Below are 25,234 nucleotides of genomic sequence, written 5' to 3' on the forward strand. Positions count from 1 at the left end.
TATATTGCATCCTAATAATTCCCTCAAGCATTTTCCCTATTACTGATGTCAAACTAATGGACCTTTAGTTACCTGGATCCATCTTATTTATAATTCAAAAGAAAAATAGTAAACATTAGAAATGCATGGGGTAATCGAGGACAAGTTAGCACAATTTTCTTTTAAAGCAAATCGTGTTTTAAAAATGTAATAGTTTTTTAAAGAAATGCCTGATTAAAGAAAATGCAGTGGATGGGCATTTAGAATTTTGAACACCTCTATCAGACCTTCTTGTAACCTTCAATGTTCTAATTAAAACAGCCCTAGTTTTTCTAGTCTTTTCTCTTAACTAAAGCTTCTCATTCCATGTATCACAGTGATTTTTTTCTGCATCCTCTCCATGGCCTGCATCATGGGTGCCTAAATCTATACAAGTTATTTTAACTGTGGCTTAACCAATGATTTATTTAGGTTTAGCATTACATCCTCGCTTTGTACTTAATGACCCCAAATTTCCATGAGGCTGTCGATGATGGGGTGGATGTCTGGCAGTCCAAGCATGGCGAGGGCAGAAAATGAGCAGGATCCAGTGATGGCAGAGTGGTGGAAATGGAGTCCACAGGGGTATTAAAGGCTGGCACCAAGAATGGCAGGGGCAGAAAATGGGCCAGGGCCCGGTAATGCTGGAGGCAGCTGCATGGATAACCTCAATATGTGATGGAATGTATAGTTGGGCAGTGTGTCTGGGGGGAAGGAATCATCACCCACAAGACAAGTTTCTGTCAAACCCAGGGGGGCAACAGATGGAGGCAGCCTTATTTGCAAGGAAGCCATTATTCTGGAGGACAATACCATGAGGGCCAGTGGAAAAGGATAGAGGAATGAGGAATGAACTGGGAAGATTGTTGGTTAGGAGAAAGCTATGAAGCAGTTGAGGTTGCAATTGTGGAAGCATCAGCAACAGGAGGCATCAAAGTGGGCATGGCGGGGGATACCTATGAAAAATAAATCTGCAGTACAAAAGCTGGTACTGCAGCATACATTGAGGTCAGTATGGGAACGCCATTGTCTGAGGAACACTGCCCTTTAAAACCTTTATTTTTATGTATGCAAACAGCTTTATGTTTTTTTTCTCTGTCATATTGATAAAGTGTAAATTTACTGAAAGCGCAGTTACAAAGGGAGACTTTATAATACTCTGGCATCCACTCTCTTCTGATAACTCTCACTGCAGACCAGTCTAACTTGCTGAACGAATTCCCGCCTCCCTAAGGCAATGATTGGTCGCCGTGTTTTCCCTTCCGACTATCGCGAGCAGAGCTGCTGGCGCCAGTGGTCAGTTGAGCTGTCAATCAGGTCTCCTGCGGGGCAGGTTTGGTTGCGCTACCTCCAGTTCGCGGTAGGGACGTCGTGACGTGAAGTCCCCGAGTGTTTTGCGGTGCTGGAGCAACCATGGCACCCAGACCGTGACAGAGTGTCGGCCGATAGTCATCAGTCAGGCTCACCGTTACCTCGTTTTATTCCTGCAGAGAGGAGCTTCTCTCCTCTCAGTGTTGTTTTCTTTTTAAACTTTAAAACTTTGCACTTCCTTCCAGCGGATGTGGTGAGGTAGGTAATTAAATCCCGCCCGCTCCGAGTGAGGCTGAGGCCTGTCCGGCCAATTCCTGAGCGGCAATCTCGGGTGCACAGCGCACTTTCCTCCGCTGCAGTGGGGCCAGCTCACAAACCCCCGCGCTCTTGGTGCAATGGTGTCGCTGCGAGGTGCAGGAATTGCACGTTTCGCTGCGGAGTTATTTCAGTGCGGAACCCCTCCCCCCTCCCACTTGGTTGAAGTTAAAGGGGGTTCAGTTACAGCAGCCAGCCAGGCACCGGGTTATACCCCAGCTCTACAGGGTTAGCCCCAAGACTCGGTGCTTGAATATATTTTATTCTTTGCCTGTGATTTTGTTTTTCTCCCCAGTGCCGCTTCCTTGAGCAAGGTTTAAATTAGCAATTAAATTTATTTTGCGTGCTATAGTGCATCTTTCCAATATTACATTTTGGGTTATAATGGGTGGGGTGAGCACATTTATAGTGGCAGGTGAAATGATACCTGAAGTAATGCAACTAATATAAAATATATAATTTGGTTGTATTGCACTATCGCCATTAATTTTGACCTAGTAATTTTAAATGGAACACTGCTGCTATTATGATTATTGCATCCTTCAATCAAACAATTTATGGTTCCTTTTTCTATGTTTTTGTATATGCAGTAGACACTACTGTATTTATTTTCTGTAGTCTTTTATCAGGAGAAATTGTGTCTATTGACTTCCATTTTTGATTTGGTCTTTTGGAAATTTGCAAGGCCTTTGGGTTGCAGGCCCCTAAAACTGGCCTGATCTGAAGTAGTTACTCTACACAGCATAATTACAGTGCTGTTAATGAAGAAACTTACTGATGTGTTACAAGATCTCTGGGATTTGTTTTGTTTTTGGAGTGTTAAGAGGCCTTGGTGCATTCATTTGAGAAGTTAACACTGAAGCGGGGAATATTACACATTACCATTTCTATTCAAATTGTCATGTGTTGGTCGTATAGGGGGGAGGGACGAAGTGTTCAGTCCTGATGCTCTGGCCATTATAGTGTGGGGCAGGTTTGATGACCAGCTGGTCTTTTCCTGCCTGTCAATTTGTATGTTTGTAAAGTTAAGCATCTTCATTTAATAGCAGCATATACTGCCCTTAAAAAAAAAAAAAAAAAAAAAAAAATATATATATATATATATATTAAAACCATGGGAACGATGTAACATACATTCAGGAGGTTGATACCAGGGATGAAGAGGCATTTTGTGATGAGGAACAAAAATAAAAACCTATGGCTATATTCACTAGATCAGTGAAGGCTAACTAGTGATTGTGTTTGAAATTATGGTGTGATTATTTCCACTGGCTGGCAAATCAGTAACAAGGGTATAAACTCTTAAATTTGAAGAGGGAGGTTAGAAGGATTTTTTTCATGCCAAGTTATTAGGGTAAGGAATACATTGCCTCAAGTGACTATTGAAGTCAATTCAATTATGATATTTAATAAGAATTTAATAAACAATTGGAAAGATCTTAAAGGATGTGTGGGAAGAGCTGGGAAGTAGGATTAGCATGTATATCTCTAAAGAGTGGTCTAGGAATAGAACCGACATGGGCTGAATTGCTTCCTCTACTGGAATTTCTAACTGATGTTACATTCATTCAGCAAAATCACTTTGGTCAATTCACATGGTGCACAAGGGGGAGGTTTTTGCCCGTGAGTCTGTCCTAATAGCCCTGCTGGCAAAAAAAATGAAAATTGCTAAGAAATATATGATTAATAAGAATAATATAGTCTACACTGTATTACAAAGTAGTAACACATTTGGGGTTGGTATTGCATTAGAATGTCATCTTAGTACTGTGTAATTGCAGACAGATAAGTTCAAGATTGGGCACTGAAGGTTTTTCATGTAATGCTGGCTATCCCAGAATGTTGCACAGTGCAGTAATTTTTAATTTTTAATGGAAAGTTTTACTCTGAAATAGATGTTCTGCTTAGTCTATTGAAGCAGCAGAGGCAGCTCATAGCAGTACTTTTCATCCACTAGAAAGAGGCATGTAAAAGTCATCCTTCCTGAGGCAATTTATTGCCCTTCATCCACCAAGTGTTGTTCAATGAAAGTATTTGTGAGGATTTACATAAGATTTTACTGAAAATTGTTTGTCTGCTCTGGGCTTCATCTTCTGCCACTTTATTCTTTCAGTTAATCTAAACAAGATCTTCATCCATGAAGTGTATTTTCTGTCAATTTGTAATGCATTAGTCTACTACAGACTGTTGTGCTGTTCTTGATTTTGTTTTCTTGCTGGGCTTTATTCTAACTACTTTGCTATAATGTTTCCTGCTTTCACCATAACTATACCAAGAGGCATTTCCTTTTTAGAATTCGTGACTCATGATAATTGTTTCCGTGATTAGCATTTTCTCAATTGATGCCCAATTAGCCATTCAATTATTGTAATCTGTAATTATTATAGCCAATTGCATGCTGATGCTAATCTATTATACATTTCAGAAAGATTTATTATTTGTTTCATTAAATGTAAATTGTTTAAAAACAATAATTAGCAAATTAGTCAACCTTTTGAAGATGAAGGTATATCTAGTTTAGAATTTTTTTAAACACCCAATAGGGACAGGATTCTGAGTTTGGAGGTTGACATGCTGCAAGTTAAATCATTATAACATGATATAAACCAGTGTGAACTTTGCTTTCTTTTCCTCCATGTTGTCTGTTGATTTGAATTTTTTCAAAAGCAACCACTCTGGGGCAAGATTTTATTATTAATGTGCCACTACCCTGAAATGGTGTTGGTGCCATAATGTTTTGTGCCTTTTCCCTCTTGTTTTCTTTCATAATCACAGATAAAGAGTAGCATTTCTTCTACTCTGGAGAAGAGTATAGAAATGATGTGCCGATGACCCTAGCCCAACAGGTAGCCAAGAGCTTGGAAGGTTATTGGGGAAACATAAATGCAAGTTAATGTTGTAGGTCATTGTAATCTCCATGCTCTACTCTTAAAGTTTTACCATTTAGTTTGTTTTTCCTTTCCTTCCTCCAAAATGCATCACTTCTCCACACTCAATTTAATTTGAAGCCTATCTGACAAATGTACCAATCTGGCTTGTTTCTTCCTGAAATCACTTGCACGTCCCTTCACTGTTACCCATGTTCCAGATTGGCTACCCGAGGCCTATAAGGTTATACTTATGGCAAAGTTTGAAAGCTAATAATGAGCAAACTATAGCGATTTAGATAAACTTGCATTTTCAAAACTCAGTAAAGGACATGCAAACATGCCCTTATGCATACTCCTATAAGTCTAGTTATAACCCAGTGATGGCAGAGGTAGGAAGCAAGCTGAAGATTAATGGTTTTAAATAAAATCAGAATGCTAAGCAATAGGCTGTAGAAGTGAGTAACAGATTTGAGGAACTTGAATGGGACACAGGATGGAAAAAGAAGAATGTATTATTGAATATTGGAACAACTTCACAACATTTTAGTACAGCAGAGGAAGTCATAGGGGAAATGACAGGCGAAGAAACCATGAGTGACTCAAGAAATCTTCAATCTAATGAGTTTGAAAAGGAAATATAAAGGACAGGATTATTTTAAAATGAAGGCTAAGATGCAAAAGGAAGTGTTTGGAGGTACCGGAAATGTGGATGGAAGAAATAGAGCCAGACACTAGAGCAGAAAAATCAAAGATGTGAAGGAAGGAAATGCAATAGGTAGTTGCACAAGAATAAAGAACTATTTTATGTAATAAAGCTACACAAATAGAATATGTAGAAGAACTTTTAACTGACTCGGTGTGAAGAAAAATAAAGCATTACAAGTGAGGTAGAAAGAGTGAAGGTCACTGCATCAGAGGTTAAATATGCTATGCAGTATAAAGACTGGTAAGGCAGTTGGGGAAAAAAATGGTGCAGAATAAAGAGATTGGTTACAGAAATCATGAAACCTGAATTTAATGCACACCTCAGGAGTCATACCTGTGGATTTTGCCAGATCTATATTTGTGATGCTCACTAGGCTACAGAAGGCGAAGAACATAGGGCAACCAGTTTTAGGAAACACTGCTGAACAGGAAGCAAAAATATTTACCAGAATGAAGCAGGAAGGAACATGCGAAGGAATATTTGGGTTGAGAATTTGTGAAAAGATGATAAGTCTACCTGTTCTTCCTAGATTTGTGTTTGACAGAGTGAAGCACAAGATTAATAGATATCCTGCAAAGAGCTGGAATTGATGGGAAAGACATTAAATTTATTAGGAATTGCTCTCGGGAACAAGCAGCAGCAGCAAGAATTAACAAAATGGATTAAGATCACAAGACGAGGATGTTCACTTGGGATAGTTTAATAACTTTAAATAGCTGCAGCAATTAAGTTAAAATGGAGAAAGAGATTCTGTGCTGCTGTAAAATCAGGCTGATGAGTAGAATGCTAACAACACCAAATTGCATTGATATATTGCTTAAGTGTTTTGTGTGGTCAGTAGCATTTTATGGTTGTGAAAATTGGACCTTGAAGAAAGATGATGACTGGTTGTGTTATAGATGTATGTTAAAAAATGACTAACGCGTAAGTCCTTTAAAAGAAATTAGGCTGATTTTGACACTTTTTTGGGGGGGGGGGGAAACAACACACAGAATCATACAGCATAAAACTCCGCCCATTGTGCCTGTGCTGACTCTTTGAGAAAGCTATCCAATTAGTCCCACTCCCCTGCCCCTTCCCCATAGCCTGCCTTTTGTTTTTCATTTTCAAGTGTATATATCCAGTTCCCTTTTGAAAGTTACTATTGAAACTGCTTCCACTACCCTTTCAGGCAGTGCAATCATAACTCACTGTAAAATTATTGTAGTCATAAGGAAAGTTATTGGGTTGTTAATATGGAAATGTTCATGGCAATGTAAAAAGATGGGCAAATAGGAATGTGGAAAAATGATTTTTTTGAATGGCCTGGTGTAACATTGGGGGCTGGTGCAACTCCTCAGTGCAGGGGCTGAAAGAGTCCACAAGTTACCTGTCTCCATGTTGAAGACAGACAGAGATAATGATATAGACATGTTTGGGCACTATCTTCTGTTTTACATGCCCTATCTTGTTTCTCCTCTAGCAATACCCAGCATAGAATTTTACAGCACACGGAGGTCTTTTGGCCCATTGTAACTGCACTAGTCTGATTCACCTGGGCTTTTTCTATCTCATTATCTTGCTTTGTCAAATTGTCTATTTAAGTTCATCCAGTTAAGTTATTTGAACTCAATAAAAATTTCTTCCAGCTGATGGTATTAATTGCAATTTGAACCTACTAATTATAATTGTGCAAATTTCTTAGCATTGGAGAAGGTAAACCAAGCAAACCCAACTGATTACTCAAAACACTTACAGTATTTTTCTTCCAGCAGCATTTGACCTTCAACTTGGCAATTTTATAAAGTAGAATAAAAACAAAAGACATATTTCACAATAACGTGATTACCTGTAAATTTGTCTTTTGTCTGAGTAGCTTCACTTAATGGTTTTATATTTCTCAGCCTCTCTCTCAAAAGCCTGACCTGAAGTTGATATTTTTGACCCAGGGCTGTCACTGTTGGGTTCAGGGAGATGCTGCAATCTAAGGAGGTGCAGAATTTCCCATGTGTCAGTAGGATTCTGCCAGAGCAAGTGATGCACTATCTCTCAACTGCTGTAAAAGGGTTTAAGTTTTCACACACGATTGAAGCTACATTGAACGTATTAGGGGACATTTATTAATTTGCAGCTGACGTGCTTCACCTGAAGCTCGATTTGTACTTTTTCAGGGTACATTTATCAAATTCATCATCTCACTGCTGACCTTGTTGCCCTCTAAAGCTCAATTTAATATATTGAAGACTGATTTATGTAATTCTCAGCTGGATGCATTTATTTATTTGATTCTCAGTTGCTGTTCTTACCCCACCACCCGCTTCCCAAAAGACCACTGCAATAAATTGATGTATTAATTCAGTTTTCGCTCGAGCAGAGTTGCTGAACTATTTTTTTGCAGTCAATTAATGTTCCTCATTGAGAACCAAATGCAGACTTCTGCAGTACTGCAAAAGGTAGAGGTTTATAGCTTCAAATCTGGAGTGAGATTAGTAGCTTTCGGTGTTGTGCTTTGCATTTTTATGGGAGCTTCAATATATTTATTGCTGCTGTTCTTGGTCATGAAACATGTGTTTGGTGGACAGATAAAGGAACTCTTGGAATCTTAAAAAGCAATGACAGACATTGCGTGCAACAACCAGGGAGGCTTTGGAAACCCAGTAAGAGCCAACATTGCACAACTGCCAAACCATGAAACCGCCTCACTCAGCAACCCTTTTGTGGCACTGCCTGGAGTTTCCAGGCAGCATATCCCACACTGTCCCACTGATTTAGAGGAATACCCTCACTTAGAATTATTGGATTTTATGGCACAAATGAAAGGCCATCAGCACATCACACTTCTGCCAACTGTCTGAAAGAGCAATCCACTTCGTGCCCATTGTGTCCTTTCCCCATAGACTTTCACATTTTTCTTTAAATATTTATTCATTTTTAAAAGCTGTTATGGATTCTGCTGCTACCACTGTTTCGGAGAGAACATATAATGTCTTAACAAACCTCTGCACAAAATTCTCCCATCTTCTCCCTTTGTTCTTTTGGTGATATTAAATGTATGCCATCTATTTACTGACTGACCATTCAGTGGAAATAGTTATCCCCATTTAACTTCTTAAAACCCTTCTTGATATTCAACACTATCTGTTTTCCTGTTCACCTTTTAATATTCTAATGAAGACCGCCCTACTTTCTCTTGTCTTATAACTAAAACCTCTCATCCCTGGTATCATAGTGAATCTCTTCTGCATCCTCACCAAGGCCTTGACAGCCTTCCTAAAGTAGGGTCATCAAAACTGTATAATTCTAATTGCAGTCTAAACAATGATTTGTATAGGTTTAGCGTTACCACTTTCTGGTCCCTTATTTATAAAAACTTAGGATCCCGTATGATTTTTACAACTTTATCAACATGTCCTTTACTTTTAAACATTTGTGTATTTGAACCCATAGATTCTTTAAGAACTATCAGAGAGACTTTATCTTTTATTTCATGAGTAGGTTGTGTGGAAGAATATAGGATTCCATAAATGATCCAATCGTGGCAGCTATGCTGTCAAACAAGTTAAACAAATTATTGTTTAGAGAAATGATGGAATGAGTTGATCCTAAGAAGGAATGAGTAAGTTCTTTCTCCAGCTTGTTTGTGGAAAAACCTCGGAACTCTCAAATACTAGACTTCAGGGCAGACACTCTCAATTCACCCTTACAAGTGGAAAATCCACCTAGAATGGTTTGTTTGCCTCCATGGACAACCGCCATGTAATGAGTACTTGAGGTAGGGACATGGATGATGAGAATTCAGGTTTGCAACCGGGGCAAGTGAATATTTGGTAGGCAATAGGTCCCAGAGGAGTTGATATTTGGTGGGAAGGTTATGATCATGGGAGAATGGTGAGTAGTTGAGGTGAGTAAGCACTTTGAAGGGTTGGCATTTGGGAAGTTGAATAGGTAGGTACTATGCATTGGGGGGACCGTGAATGCTGAAAAGTGGGGAAAGCAGAACATTTTTGCTCATGCTGTACCTAGGTTTTTAGCTGTCATTACAGTGTTTACATTTTATCACTAGCAAAACAGAAGTGAATCGAAGCTTTTGTCTTTACCCGAAAAGCTTTAAAAATTCAATTCAGTTGCTTTTGGAAAAAGAGAGAACTTAAATTAGGCTCAACAAAGTTTCTTGTGCACTTTTTCTCCAAATAATTTGGAAAAACACACAAATCCTTTCACCTCATGCGATACTATGCCCTTCCAGTTGCTGAGTTAGTCTGCCACTTGCACTGACTGCGTTATACAGATGCATGATGGGATATTCTGCATATGCTCACTGCCATCTTCCTGAAGCTAACGTAGGGGTCAAAATATCAACTTCAAACCCGTACTTATGAGGGGTTGAAGCCTTCACATGAATATTAATGAAGCTACTGAAAAACTTATTAAATAGTTTAATGTTATTGTGAAATGTGCAATTTTTGATGTTTTTATTATGGAAGGAATTTTGGTTTTTAGCCCATAGTTTCAAGGCTGATGACAACAAAAATAGCAGATGGAAAACTTTTGGAAGTCTTTTGAACAATTTGGTTGGTTTTCCTTTTTGCAGGGCATTTTGTATGTTACCACATGTTGGGCAATTTGCTGCAAATCATTTGCATTGCATTGGAATGAATTTCCAAATCAGCTATTCAACTGCTAACAATTTATTAGTAAATAATTTGCATATGAGGTGTGACACAGGAAGTGAGATTTTTATAGGGGTGGATTTCCATTGGTGTTTATGGTGAGTTGAAGGACAGGCTGTTCTGCAACAAAGCTTCTATGGCATGCAATACACAATGTATTATCACTGATTTGTGGTGGAAAAATAAGTTAAATGCTGTTTTTGTTAAATACTGTTCTTTGCTTTTTATCTTTGGGTTGGGGTTGATTTCCACTGCTGTTATTTAAAGCCCAATGTACACCGGTTTTCCAAATTAGAGTTGGGTACCTGGGCTTTGGCAATGTTGGGTAGAGTTCCTGGGGTTTTGAGAGAACTGGGGTCAGGGTTCTGGAGTTTGGCATCCTGCAGTTTAATAGCATGCAAGGGGAGTACTGTGGCTTTGTAGCATGTAGCCAGTCATGTTGTCAATCAAGCATTAATTCAAACAAGAATAGGCCATTTTGCCCTGTGAGGGATGTGGCTTACAAACAGTAAGTCCCTGTTAATGGTCTGTCTTGCTACCAGTCATAAACATTTCTAAAGCTTCAGCAAATGTTGTTTAAATCAAAGACCCAAAATTCATCATTTATATTATTTCCTTACAATCCCACTGTCCAGTAACAGCAAGTTCCTGGAAATTAAATAAGTTGTGTCTTCCTTAAACACTGCAGCTGTATAAACAATTTTTTACTTGTTCTCGGGGTGTGAACAGTGCTGGCAAGACTGCATTTAATGCCCCTGCTGCACGTGTAGCGATTTGCTGGGCCACTTCAGTGTGGGACAGGGTGTAACGCAGACTTGAGTAGAGATGGAAGATTCCCTTCCCTAAAGGATACTAATGAACCAGTGGGTTTCTACGACAATCCAAAAGCTTTAATGTTCGTTTTTTTTTTGGTTTCAGCCCAAAAATGACCAGAAATTTTAATTTAAAACCTTAAACTCATTCTCTAGTTTGTATTCGTCATATTCAAAAACCACAAACTGAAATATTGTTACACACAAATATAATGGCCCTGAAATTGCAGTCTCTGCGCACTCTGAGTACACCGTCATAGTCCATTTGAAACTCCCTGCAACGTCCGGATTTCCGCATACGTGAAATCTGGAACTTGCGATCTGTCAAGGTACGCCTTGACAGATCATCCGAGCCACCTGAAAAATGAGTATTGCTGGCGCAGAGTTGGGCTAATTGCCCACGCAACTCTTACAGATGGTAAAAGCAGGCATATGGCCTGCTTGCATAAGGGTATACTGTATAAGGCTTCAATCAAACATTAAAAAATCCAAAATTAATGCATATACACTTTTTTTAAATGAGTTTATACAAATATTGGCCCGGATTAAGATGTTAAAAATTATTTATCAAAATTAAATTTTTATTGAGGTTGATGCGATGAAGGAACTTAAGAATAAATTTGCAGTACAGTACATTGTTTAATTTTTTAAATTCTGTACATTATGATTATTTGAGGATTCCATTGCATATCATTAGGGGATTCCCTTTGTAAATGATTGCAATGGAATCCTCCTTTGTCATTGGCGGACCGGGCCCACGTGATCCCGGGGACGTTTCCGAACCGCCTGCGTCCCTGGGATCCGTGGGCCGATACGTTGCTGTCCGCCTGGAGGCCTGAGACCGCAACTCTTCGCAGCCTGAGCGCCAGGAGATATTTTCAGAATTGTTTTGCGGGTCAGAGGCATGCTCCGGAGGTACGCCTCTGTCTGCAATTTCTAGGGCAATATTTCTTGTGTGGAAAAAGGATTGTTCTGGAATTCAGAGGTAAAAGCAGGTGTGCAGTTAGTACTGTCTGGCATGTTTTGAAGTTCTCTATTGTGTTGGTTTGTGTAAATGGTGTTTCTGCCACAGTTCTGGCAAAAGTAGTGGTGAAGCAAGAGCAGCTGCAAGGAAAGTCCCGGCCGGTAAAACATGACCTATATGCAGTAATATGGTTAACCTTGAGCATCAATTTGTCCAAGTACATTCGTGTTTTTTATTATGTTGTAGACTGTCTCATTTTAGAATTTCAGCCAATGCTTTCATGGGAGACCTTGGTATAATAATGTTAAAAATGCTACTATTGAGCAAAACATAGTTCTCGAGGGGATAACTTCACAGCAGATCTAACCCAGCATGATGCTGGTTTCAGACAGGGCATCTGCATCAGTGTGCCAGGGACAATGTACAGTAGTTTGACATTCTAGTAATCGTTCATACTGCTGCACCATTTCTATTTATTTGAACTCCGCAGAGATCATAGACAAGTTAGGCAGGTGGATTTCACTGGGTTGGGAGTGGAGGATGAGGTAGTCAGTTTTGGCAGACAGCATGAGAGAAAGGCTGGAGGTGCAAGAGGATGATGATGGTGGTTTTTTTATATACTGTCCAATGTGTGAAAGATCTGTAAGAGTCCCCTCAGAGTTTTACCTGCTCTTGTACAGGAAACTTTCTGATATCCGGCACTGACGGGACCGAGCTGGTGCCGTACCATCCAAACTGCCGTACAAACCAGCGCTAATGTTAAAACATACGGAGCTTTTGAGCTCCGTATGAATCAACAAACCCTGTTGCTTAGCAACAGCTTCAAAACAGTCGGCCGCAGCTTAAAAGCGTCTCTGTAGTTAAGCAACAGCTTCAGCTAGACCTTGCAGAGCCTGACTGGAAAAAAAAAAGCAACGAGAAGTAAAAAAACTTATAGGAAACGGCTCCTGAATTTTGCCGGTAGATAGAGCTTTCTGGACATTTAACCTCCGGTAAAACGAAAGTTTCCTGTACTTATTTTCAGAGATTAGAACCAGATCACTAACTGTCCTCTAAATGCAGGTGGATACTTGTTAAGTATTTTCCACTTAAAATGCTCAAAAATGGGGTTTAAAATGTAAAATAACTGGGACGTTACTGTTTGGGTGCAACCATTGTGCAACTGGTTATTGGGGGATACAGATGCAGCAGATCTCTTGATTTACAGCAGTGTTATTCAGAGTACTGTAACAGTTAATATTTTGCTCTCCAGGAAGGGAAGGAGGTGGGGAGGATGGGGAGCCATTAGCACATTTGCTTTTTAAAGTCGAGATTTTTCTGGCAAGGGCAAAATTGACACTGCATTTTCCACACCTGCTTTTCCAATGTTTTCTTTTATAAGTAAATGGTTAACTAAATTTAGAGATCAAGACCAGCAGACATTGAAACGGCTGGTAAAGAACAATGTCCAGGATGAATTACTACGTAGGGATTTCACCACACTTGCCATATTTAACTTGTCTAGCACATGCACACAAAGTTAAGACCAACCAAACGAAGCCTTCCGGCACAGTGGGCTTAGAGGGTGAGGAATAATTGGATCAGGGTGTGCAGATGTAATTCAACCCCATCTTAAAGCCATACATAGTTTTTAATTTTTATATAATACTTTGATTTTATACTTAATTATAGTTAAATAGACAAAGTTACAGCAGTTTTGAAGGCAGAGTTGGAGCATCGGAATTTCTCTGCAGTAAATGCTGAGGAGCTGCCAAATGCAAAACTGAGCGCCATCACTGGCAGGAAGGTACCCTGCTGTATGCCTCAGACATGGATCATGTACAGCAGGCACCTCAAAGCACTGGAGAGATACCACCAACGCTGCCTCCGCAGGATCCTGCAAATCCATTGGCAGGATAGGCGCACCAACGTCTGTGTTCTTGCTCAGGCCAACATCCCCAGCATTGAAGCTCTGACCACGCTCAATCAGCTCCGATGGACGGGTCACATTGTCCGCATGCCCGATACGAGACTCCCAAAACAAGCGCTCTACTCGGAGCTCCGGCATGTCAAGAGAGCCCCAGGTGGGCAGAGGAAACGCTTCAAGGACACCCTCAAAGCCTCCTTGAAAAAGTGTAACATCCCCACCGACACCTGGGAATCCCTGGCCCCAGACCGCACAAAGTGGAGGAGAAGCATCCAGGAAGGCGCCGAACACCGAGTCTCTTCGCCGGGAGCAAGCGCAAGGAGCGCACCCACCCACCCCTTCAACCACCGTCTGCCGCACCTGTGACAGGCTGTAGGTCCCCCATTGGACTCATCAGTCACCTGCGAACTCATTTTTAATGTGGAAGCAAGTCATCCTCGGTTCCGAGGGACTGCCGAAAAAGAGTAATTACACTTTAAGTTTATGTAGGCATTTTCGGTTCTAAATGTGGGAAAAGCTGACACAAAAGTATCACAAAACGTGGAAATAAAAAGCAAGCTTTTGTAGTCCAAATATAAGATTTTTTATTTATTATGGTTGAACGTGAGATGCCTTCAATATGGGGAGGCAAAACACCACCTCATTCCTTGTTCAGTCCAAGTGTGAAATTAGTCATTACTAACTTAACTGAATTCTATTAGCCACTCGCGAGGAAAAATAGAATTAGTATGTTTTCACTGCAAAATCTTTAAATGAAGTAAAAAAAAATTGTAATATTATAAAGGTCATGTTTTTTCAGTACAAATAGTTTGGTTAAAAGCAAAGGAACAAATCATAGTTGCTCTTTTTTTCTCTTTGTCTAGAACTTTTATTACTAAAGATTCTGTTACAGAAAACACTACAACATGAGTGAAATTAACAGTGAGACAGGATTCTACAGTGTACAAGTTGGTGATTCTACCTTCACGGTTCTTAAGCGTTACCAGTCATTGAAGCCCATAGGTTCAGGGGCTCAGGGAATTGTCTGGTAAGTAAAAGGACACCATCTGGATGGCACACTCCCTATAGGAAATGTAAATAGGGCTCAAAAAGTCTGAAGTACTTGCTTTATATCAATTGGATTTCCTTTTGGCTGACTGCGTGTGAGAGACACAGACTGGAGCGCTCCCTTGTCCCTCTTCTGTGTGCATTCTGTTCCCTTTGCCCCCCTCTTTTGTGTGCACGCTCTCTCCCCTTGCACGTATGTGCGCTCTTTCCCCTCCCCCCTCACTTTCTCGTAATGTGCTCTCGCTCCTTAGCTTGCCCACCTATTTCCCTTTCTTGTCATTACCCACTTATCTGTCGGCCTTGCTCCCCATTCACTCGCATCCCGATTTGTCTTCCTTGTGGATGATTTAGAAATTGGTTCATGTTCAACGAAGTGTCATCAAAGTGGAAATGCAATTGTCCATTTATAGTTAAGAACTGAGAACTTTTGTTCTACATTGCAATTTTGAATGTCTGAGTTTTCTCCTAGTAGTTGTTTGTAGCACTATGTGATAGTTGCCCTTCAAATGTGTGGGACAATTATCTATGTCTGGGCTTCCTTCCGTATCATTCTTGTACGTTGCCTTTCACCTAGATTTGCATCGGTTGACTCGCCCTTGAATTTTCTTCTCTTGCACTCTGCATCTCACCTAAACAGCCGTCTAAAATTATGGAGCTAAAGGAAATAATCTGCATCTTCTCTATCCTGTAGTGTGTTTTTCTGAACATGATGCTGAAATTTTAATTTAAAAGCTAATTTTCCTGTTTACGAAGTCCGTTGTATCAGCCACTCAGGAAAGATACAGGTCTTAAGTGGCTTTGCTTCCCAGCTTTTGCCCAGTATGTCGGAGAAAGTTTATTTAATTCTTTTTTTGACTTGCAGTGCTGCATATGATAGTGTACTTGATGGAAGTGTTGCTGTTAAGAAACTGAGCAGACCTTTCCAGAACCAAACTCATGCCAAGAGAGCTTACAGGGAACTTGTTCTTCTTAAGTGTGTAAATCATAAAAATGTAAGTCGAGCAACATTTTTTAATATTCCATTGTCTTGAGCAAATTGAAGATGTTGCGCACTTAAAGTACAATAATAGCAATATAGAAAAATGCTCGTCTTGCACCCACAGGTTTGAAATTTAGCACAATGAAATTGCATCATTAACTGTCTGGCTGGAGAGTCTAGAACTAGGGGGCATAGTCTCGGGATCAGAAGTTGGCCATTTAGGACTGAGATAAGAATTTTTTTTCACTCGGTTGTGAATCTTTGAAATTCTCTACCACAGTTGTTGAGTATATTCAAGGCTGGAGTCAATAGATTTTTGGACTAGAAGGGATTTGGGGATCGGGTTAGAAAGTGGAGTTGAGGTCGAAGATCAGCCATGTTCTTACTGAATGGCGGAGTAGACTCGAGGACCTGTATGGCCTACTCCTATTTCTTGTGTTCTTGTATCTAGTGTATATGGTTTGATTCCCACTGTGGTGGAAAGTTAAGCCAACTAAATGAAACAACATTGCTTGACAACTTCAGAGTAGAAACAATGCTCGGAGCCACATTGAAGCCTTCAGTTTGTCTGCACCCTGTTTCAGAAGTGAAAAAACAGAAAATGCTGGAAACACTCAGCAGGTCAGGCAGCATATGTGGAGAGAGAAACAGTTAACATTTCAGGTCGATGACCTTTCCAACCTGAAACGTTAACTCTGTTTCTCTCTCCACAGATGTTGTCTGACCTGCGTATTTCCAGCATTTTCTGTGTTTTTCAGATTTCCAGCGTTCGCAGTATTTTGCTTTTGTACTGTTGTGAATGATGGGCACTGCAATTTAGGGTTCAAAATTCAAGCATGTGTATTTCTTTTGAAATGTACTTGTTCTTTGTTTAGATTTCTGTAATTAATCCCATGATTTTCTTCAAAATGTTTAAGTTTAAATTTAATTGCAGGAATCCGTTCGTTTTTCTTAGTTTCCTAAATATAAACACGCAAAGATCATTGGGGTGGAGCAAAGATACATGCAGTTTAAAGAAAAGGGTTAAGTTAATTGTAGTGGAATGTATAGTTGTCCAATTCTATTTTTTTTTAAAGTACTATTTAAAGAGAAAGTCTTAAATTTTCATGCCAAATTTCCCTCGCCTTTCTACTGTTGAGTTTAAGACCGTGCGTACTCTATATAATAGCTTTTCTGTTATAATATATACAAATATTTTTAGCGTTCCCTTTGCTGTAAATAGTACTGTACATGTAATTCCTTCCCTTGTTTCCTAAATATGAACTGCATGCAGTTTTGCACAGCAGATGCTTAAGTATTTTGAGGGTTCACATTGAACAGCCAGGAACTGTTTGTTAATCCCTAGTTTATTGAAAAAATAAGGACTGTATAGGTAATACAGGTGTAACTGATAACTGTGCTACATAAAAAAAAAACGGATAACAAAAAAAATTTCTCCTTGCAGATTATTAGTTTGTTAAATGTATTTACACCGCAGAAGTCTTTAGAAGAATTCCAAGATGTGTAAGTATTTGAGCAAAATGTGACAAAAATAATAGATTCTGAATTTTCCTTGTGGAGGAATCTCGAAGTACATAAAGGTAGTAACATTAATTCTGTATTCCGTAGTTACTTGGTTATGGAGTTGATGGATGCCAATTTGTGCCAGGTTATCCATATGGAGCTAGACCATGAGAGAATGTCCTACCTTCTTTACCAGATGTTATGTGGTATTAAGCACCTTCATTCAGCTGGCATTATCCACAGAGTAGGTACTCGGGGTTTTAATTTATTCAATTTTTGAAGCATATAATGTATATGACAAAGCATGGAGTTGTGTTCTGTCAAAAGAGCTTGTATTTTTTATATATGGTAAATGCTTCATTTTCTTTGCTAAAGTGTTATGATTTTAGTGCATTTTTAATAAACAGATCATGAACATGTGAAACCACCTATTAATTCTCTCCAATACTACAGGAAAAGCCAGTTTGTAGTGTAATTCACAATTAGTCATATTGCTGTTTAAGAATTGAATTGGGGGGGTACTTAAGCTGGTGAATTCCTAGATATTATCTTTTTAAATGTTTCAGGTGTCTTTGTGTTTTGTTTACACAGGATTTGAAACCCAGCAACATAGTAGTAAAGTCAGACTGCACTCTGAAAATTCTAGATTTTGGACTGGCAAGGACCGCCTGTACTAATTTTATGATGACCCCATATGTAGTGACGCGATATTATAGAGCACCTGAAGTTATCCTAGGAATGGGATACAAGGAAAATGGTAAGCTAACCCATAAAACAAGCTACCTATTTGAAGACACAAATATGTAGTTTGTATGAATTCCTGAGTTCCTCTTTTACTAGTTTCTGTCCCCTCCTCTCCCCTCCTGAAGGTATTAATTCTTGTTGGATTATGGTTCTTGTGCCTATAGTGTTGCAGTACATTACCCAAGGTGTGTGTGTGCTATTTGACTATAGGCAGGCATTGCTGCTGATCCTGATCTGCTTAGTTGATATCCACACTTGCACTTTTCAGCAGGAGTGTTCAGGAACAAGAACCCTTTTAGTCGTTGCTCTCCCCAGCTTGGAACTGAGCCCACATGTAGCTTTTGCCCTAGTTGAGGTCATCTTACTCAGCACAGACCAGTAATTGAATTTTGAATTTTATGATCTCTATGGCTTAGTGGTGTAAATTGCAATTTTTAACCAATTTGTGACAGACAAGAAAGTTCTTGTAGCTGGGATAGTGGTTCAACATAAAAGGAAGACATGGGGATAAAATTGGCGTTGTGGAAATGAAAATCAGGCCTTTCCATAACGGGCGGACGATCCGCAGTTTTATGCCAAGGCAGAAATTGGAAAATCTATTCCATAGTCTCTATCTTGCACTGTCAGTTTGTTTTTTCTTCCTTGAATTTTCTCCATAGCTTCAAATTTGCATGAAGAGAAGTTTTAATCACCTAAAGAGAGAGTTCGCCCATCTTGGATGTTTCTAACATGCACAGTTGAAATTGCCCCATTGTTGAAAAACGCTACATTAATAATTCCAGTTCTGTTAATTTAGCTCTCGTGCACCATCTGGGTTTGCAAGCGCACCAAGTCAGTTAGGTCATCAGTACTTGTTGAGGTAAATATTAAAGAACTTATCAGGAGGAACATGTGTGTGGAAATAGTGGGAGAGATTTATACTAATTCCGCTGGTCAGGACTGGGGCAATAGTGCTCCAAAAATCATGGGGGAGAATTTACTGTATTGTTCCCGCTCCTAATCCAGCCTGTTTCAGGCCGGAGGCCTTTCTAATATGCAAATCGGGACCCAATGACATACATAAGACCCCGATTGACATTTTGGGAGATAGCTGGGCCGGAGTGGCAGTATAGCTGAAGAGGACCAAAAACAGTCAGTTTAAAATTCTTTCTGTAGGGCCAGGAGGCTACAAGATTTATGTGGGCTGCTGCTGCTGCTCCAGATCCCCCACCCCCATATCCCCTGACCTACCTTGCTTCCGGCCAGATCAGTCTTTGGGCTGCCTGATATTGCACAGGCCTGGACCTGGTGAGCTGCAGTGAGGCGCCCATTTGATGCCCACAACTTGACAGTTGCATGGTAATGAGGTCCAGCTCTCAAGGGACTGGGACGCCCGCCAGCACTATCGAGCGGCTGGCCACATGTTCCGCTAGAAGGCTTGCCCGATGGTGCAAATCCATCCCAGTAATTCTCCAAATATGGGGTACTGATAGTGAGCCTACACCTCTTTGTAACTGAGCAAGATACAGTTTGTAACATCCCTCCTTGAAGAAGCCCAGCAAGGCAGTTTCTTAATGATGGAATTGGAGAAAGGACAGGGAAATGGAATTAAAGTGGATAGCTCCAGTTGGAGGTCTCCTACTAGTAATGTTTGATTATTTGAAATACCTGTTTCAGTATTGAAATCGATGCTAATGTAACCGTATTTTCCAAAAAGTACCAGACTTCTTTTATAAAAAAAAAAAATGATCTTCAATTGAAAAGGCGCTGGATGATGGTTCATAATTATCAAAAATGGGCTGTGCACCCTTTGAACTTTTAAAACTAAAGTGACTTAACATGATGCAGTACTCTGATTCTTTTAATGTACTTGACCTAATTTAAAAATTACTTTCCTACATTATTTGGTTCTTTGCCATGTGATGTCAGAGCTAAATTTATTTTGAAAGATTCCAGCTGAATTTGAAGTACAACTTTTTATTTTCTTGGTATTTTCTTCAAAAAAATGTAATTTACTTGCAGAATAAACAGACATGCTGTAATGCAGGAGAAAACAAAATCAATTGGAATCTGATTGAAAATGTTTAATGTTAAAAGTAAGCAGCCCCGCAGAGTTGGGAAATTCTGATATAACAACAGAAAATGCTGGAAGCACTCAGCAGGTCAGGCAACATCCGTGGAGGGAGAAACTGAGTTAGCGTTTCAGGTCTGTTACCCTTCGTCAGGACTGGAAAAGGTTACAGATGCAACAGATTTTAAGCAAGTGCAGAGGCAGGGAAAGGCGGGAGGGGAGGAAAGAACAAAAGGAATAGTCTGCGATAGGGTGGACGGCAGGAGTGGTTAAATGTTGCAAATGGGGATGGCAGAATCGACAGATGCCGCCTGAAAAAATAGGGGCGGAAGTTATGGGTTGGAATTGTTAAACTTGATGTTGAGTTCAGAAGGCTGTAAAGTGCCTATTAGAAAAATGAGGTGCTGTTCCTCGAGCTTACGTTGAGCTTCATTACAGTGTAAGAGGCCGAGCTCGGAGTGGAGTAGAGAATTAAAGTGACAGGCGACTGGAAGCTCGGGGTCACTCTTATGGACTGAACTGAGGTGTTCCGCAAAGCTGTCATCCAATCTGCGTTTGGTCTCCCCAATGTAGAGGAGACCGCATAGTGAGCAGCGAATACAGTATACTGGGTTGCAAGAAGTACAAGTAAATTGCTGTTTCACCTGGAAGGAGATTGGGGCCCTGGACAGTGGGAACGGAGGAGGTGAAAGGGCAGGTGTTGCATCTCTTGTGCTTTCACGGGAAGGTACTGTAGGAGGGGAGGGGCTGTTGGGGGTGATTGAGGAGTGGGCCAGGGTGTTGCGGAGGGAGCAGTCCCTTCGGAATGCTGGGAGGGGTGGGGTCGATGTGTTTGGTGGTGGGATCACGCTGGAAGTGGCGGATGATGATCTGTTGAATGTGGAGGCTGGTGGGGTGATGGGTGAGGACTAGGGGAACCCTATCGTGGTTCTGTAAGGGAAGGGGTGAGAGCAGAAGTGTGGGAAATGGAATGGACACGATTGAGGGTTATGTCAACCACTGTAGAGGGAAATCCATGGAATTCTGATAACACTCTATCTTCCTTTTATTCTGAAATTAAAATTTAGAAAAATTTCAATGTAATTTGCTGTAAATTTTTGCTGTAAATTTCAACTAACAGCCATTTAAAAAAAAAAAGAAAAATCTTGATTTCTGGATATACTAAGACAGTTGTAAATGCATTAAGCTTAATTGTTCAACAAAATCAGATCACAAAACTTAAAACACACACACGAAATTCTCACATTTGATTCTTCAGAGGATTGACCGATTATGTTAAGTGCTGTTGCACTTTTGATTGCATTTTGTGCAGTTGTTTAGCGGCATGTTAAATAGCATTTTCTTTTTTCTGTTAACCTTACCCACGTAAACCATATAGTGGATTTATGGTCTGTTGGTTGCATTATGGCAGAAATGGTGCTCCACAAAATCCTGTTCCCTGGAAGGGACTGTATCCTTGCACATACAAAAAAAATACATGTTTGTTCATCCACATTAAGTGCTTTTTAAAAAAAAAAAAAATACATGAAATGAAAGTTTACTGGGCTTGCTGATGTGCATTTCCCAGACCCTACAATTTGTTACTGCTGGAATATATTCCTTCTCATTGTCACGTTATGTAAATTTCAGTACATATTTTTTCTTGTCGTTGGTTTTTATTTTCTGAGCAGCATGGTAATTATCCATCATTTCATTTTATTTTCAGTTGATATCTGGTCAGTGGGGTGCATCATGGGAGAAATGCTGAAAGGTTCTGTGCTATTCCAAGGCACTGATCGTATCCTTCCCCAGCCATTCTTGAATCCAAAGCCATATATGTTGAGGGCTAAAGATCATTACTTTCCCTCATTTTGAGGACCAAAAAGTTGATGTTTTTAAAGATGAAATACAAGGTTATTTTAGTTATTTTTCATTATTTTCCCAGCTTGCCATTCTTGAACTTTTTCTTCTTGTGAAGCTTTCTGTACATGTGTTTTGATTTTTACTTGTTCTTAAATCTGTTTACTTGCATTACATTAATACCCTTTCTAAGTACATTAATACTTTCCTCCTTCCACACATTGTGCAAAACACTTTTTTTCTGTTTCTTAAAACTATCTCTGTCCAACAAAAGAGAGCAAGCAGTAGCTTCTAAAGCTAATTGATGTCCACACAAAGGAGCACTTGAGTTATTCAAATGTAAGGTTGACTTAATTCACTGAAGAAATAATTATTTTCTAAGGATTGTATTTTGTAAGTATAAATTTCTGCACGCTATATTGTAGAAGTTTTGTTTAAATGCTAATAACTCTTGCTAGTTGAAGTGCTTAAACATTAACAATAAACATTTATTATCATAGTCTTTCATGCTAAGTTATTTTAGATTTGTGAAGGTGCAAATTATAAATTCCCTGTTTGGGTATACTTTTAATAAGATTACACTGCTGTCCCTTCAAAATGGCAAGTAAATGCAAAGGAGAAGCCATACTGTTGGGTTTCATCTGAAAACCTATATATTAAGAGCATCATTTTTTTTAAACTCTAATTTGCTCTACTTTTATTTGCTTAGCTTTACCCGCGTTGCCTACATTTTGTCTTTCATAGCAAATTTTCCACAATCATACTAACCGGATTGCTTGGATCTGTTTCCTTTTGAATGCTTCTAACATGCATGCAAGCCACTGATAGTATAGTGTATAGATATCAAATCTTTCATATCATTGTTTCTGTTAGTCAAATTTATCTTTAATCATGTTTCATATTGTTTGATGGTATCAGTCTGGTTGTAATTATATAATGCCGTGGCCAGTTTTCTGAAATGATTGGTTGCAAGAAATTATAAATCTTTGGGAATGCCAAGATAAAAGTACATACTATTAATAAATATAACTGGTTAGACAATGGCATTATATAGTGGCAGTAATAAACTCCAAGGTTTGTATTTTTGACGAGCAATGTATGCTTCTAATTAGATACATCAGCTAACGTTCAGCAGTACTTTGTGCACCACTATTGCAGACCTTTTTCTGGTCATCACTGAAATATTCTCATGGTTTAGTGATGAATATTATGATCTTCGTTCTAGTCCATGTATTGGCTGAGGTAAGCAATGCAAACAGGAAAATCAGAGTCTATCTCCATTGGCTTAAACCCATCTGATATTTATTGTTCTTTAGGTGCCATCTTTAGTTGTATTTTTTTCTATTTTCAAAACCATCAAATTTCTCCAGATGATCATCAGAGTATTGGTTAGGGGAAGATTCTCCTGGTCCAGCATATCTGGTGGCTTCAAATGTAATACATTGGTGGTTCTGTAACACCTTGGGGGCTTAAAAATGATTGTGTAATGCTGTAGTGTTGAACTTCTCCCAAGGGCAAGATAATCTGCTATTGAGAAAGCTTTTATGAAAAGATTTATTCCTACTACTGCTATTGAAGAAAGCAGAAGGGTCTAGCCCATCCTAGACCTCCAAAGATAACCTGTTTTTTCTTTAAAGAAAATTTACACCTGTTCTGTATTATAAAATGGGGAAAATAGTAGATTGCCTTCAGTGTGTTTTTCTTTGTGAAGATACAACCCACATCTAACTAACATCCAGCTCCTTTACAGATCAGGTTCTAGTTTCAGTGAATTTACACATGAAAGTTTAAGAAAAACTAGCTTGTATGGATAAGATTTTTGTATTTAGTGCTCTGAGTTTCTAAAGTTTACATGAAAGTTTAAAGTTTTATTAATCACTTTTCCTTTGTGGTCTTTGGCTGTCCCAACACACATTCTACAACAGTAAACACATCTATTATTTAAAAAATGTATATTGTCACCGTTTATTTTGTAGAGTATTTCATTATAGCGGGTGAGATGTTTTGCTATATACCACAAAGAAAATGGTCCTTACAGTCTCGTCAGCATACCTGCTGCTGAGATGCCTTCTCTGGTGAAAAGACCTGAAAATGACACTGAAGCCAGTTAAAAATCCTTTTTAAAGGGACAGATGCCACTCTGATTTTGAAAATAGTGGTTTTTAACTAATCATTATGGGCTAACAGTTTCTTTGTAACATCAAATGACAGCAAGAACTTTCTGGTGACATGTCTGGTCTGTGAAGCAGTGCAATGACTGTTTCATTAGACTGCTTTAACATGTTTGCAACCCCCATCTCCTCTGTCTCCTCCTCTTCTCTGCTTAAGATCCACTGCTGCTAATAGTAGTAGGTGCTTTTTGGCTCAATCTACAAGTTCAAGCTACAGGTTTAAAGTTACCTATATAGAACACGTTGCCCAATCCAATCCTGCTTGTTCGGTATATTTTCTTTGCTCTCCAACGGTGCTTTCTGGCCACCTGGAGTCCTCGACCATCAGAACTGCACTGATTTCATGGCATTTTTCAAAGAGTTCTCCAGTAATCAAGTTCTCCATGTCCTGGCCAACATTCATTCCTCAATCAACACCATTATAGGATCATAGAAGCATGCAGCACAGTAAGAAGCCATGCAGCACAGTAAGAAGCCATTCGAGCAAGAGGGTTCGAATACAAGAACAAGGATGTCTTGCTGCAGTTGTACAGGGCCTTGGTGAGACCACACCTTGAGTATTGTGTGCAGTTTTGGTCGCCTTACCTGAGGAAGGACGTTCTTGCCATGGAAGGAGTGCAGCGAAGATTCACCAGGCTGATACCTGGGATGGCAGGAATGACGTATGAGGAGAGATTGTGTCGATTGGGCTTATACTCACTGGAGTTTAGAAGATTGAGAGGGAATCTCATCGAAACCTATAAAATTCTGTCAGGCCTGGACAGACTAGATGCAGGAAGGTTGTTTCTGATGGCCGGGGAGTCCAGAACCAGGGGTCATATAAGGATAAGGGGTAAGCCATTTAGGACTGAAATGAGGAATTTCTTCACCCAGAGAGTGGTGAACCTGTGGAATTCTCTGCCACAGAGGGCAGTGGAGGCCAGTTCATTAAGTATATTCAAGAAAGAGTTGGATATATATCTTAAGGCTAAAGGGGTCAAGGGATATGGGGAGAAGGCAGGGACCGGGTACTGAATTTGGATGATCAGCCATGATCTCATTGAATGGCGGAGCAGGCTCGAAGGGCCGAATGGCCTACTCCTGCTCCTATCTTCTATGTATCTATTCATCCCATCATGCCTATGCTGACTCTTTGAAAGAGCTATCCAGTTAGTTTGTTTCCCCAGCAAATTTTTCCTTTTCAAGTAGAGCTCCAATTCCCTTTTGAAAGTTACTATTGAATCTGCTTCCACCACCCTTTTGGGCAGTGTATTCCAGATAATCATAACTCGTTGCATAAAAAAAATTCTTATCTCCCTCTGGTAGTTTTGCCAATTACCTTGAATCTGTGCCTGGCTACTGACCCTCCTG

General features: G+C 39.7%; 1 protein-coding gene across 10 annotated transcripts in view; it reads left to right on the forward strand.

The window, feature by feature from the left end:
* Positions 1–1,337: 1,337 nt before the first annotated feature.
* Positions 1,338–25,234, forward strand: part of LOC147114018 (mitogen-activated protein kinase 9) — a 73,670-nt gene continuing 49,773 nt past the window's right edge. For 3 of the 10 annotated variants that reach the window (XR_015079334.1, XM_085995533.1, XM_085995538.1), the window contains exons 1-7: positions 1,340–1,587; positions 14,415–14,578; positions 15,461–15,590; positions 17,022–17,080; positions 17,186–17,324; positions 17,672–17,837; positions 21,580–21,651. Coding sequence is in view for 9 of the 10 variants with exons in the window: in XM_085995533.1 (XP_085851659.1) it covers positions 14,457–14,578; positions 15,461–15,590; positions 17,022–17,080; positions 17,186–17,324; positions 17,672–17,837; positions 21,580–21,651 (688 nt within the window). In the remaining variant the exon portion in view is untranslated. Of the gene's footprint in view, positions 1,588–14,414; positions 14,579–15,460; positions 15,591–17,021; positions 17,081–17,185; positions 17,325–17,671; positions 17,838–21,252; positions 21,325–21,579; positions 21,652–25,234 lie in introns of all 10 variants that reach the window. The other 7 variants (XM_085995542.1, XM_085995540.1, XM_085995541.1 and 4 more) reach the window with 5 other exon arrangements.

The sequence above is a fragment of the Somniosus microcephalus genome, chromosome 8 (genome assembly GCF_052327205.1).
Source record: "Somniosus microcephalus isolate GS21.2 chromosome 8, FLI_Smic_1.0, whole genome shotgun sequence".
Taxonomy (NCBI): Eukaryota; Metazoa; Chordata; class Chondrichthyes; order Squaliformes; family Somniosidae; genus Somniosus; species Somniosus microcephalus.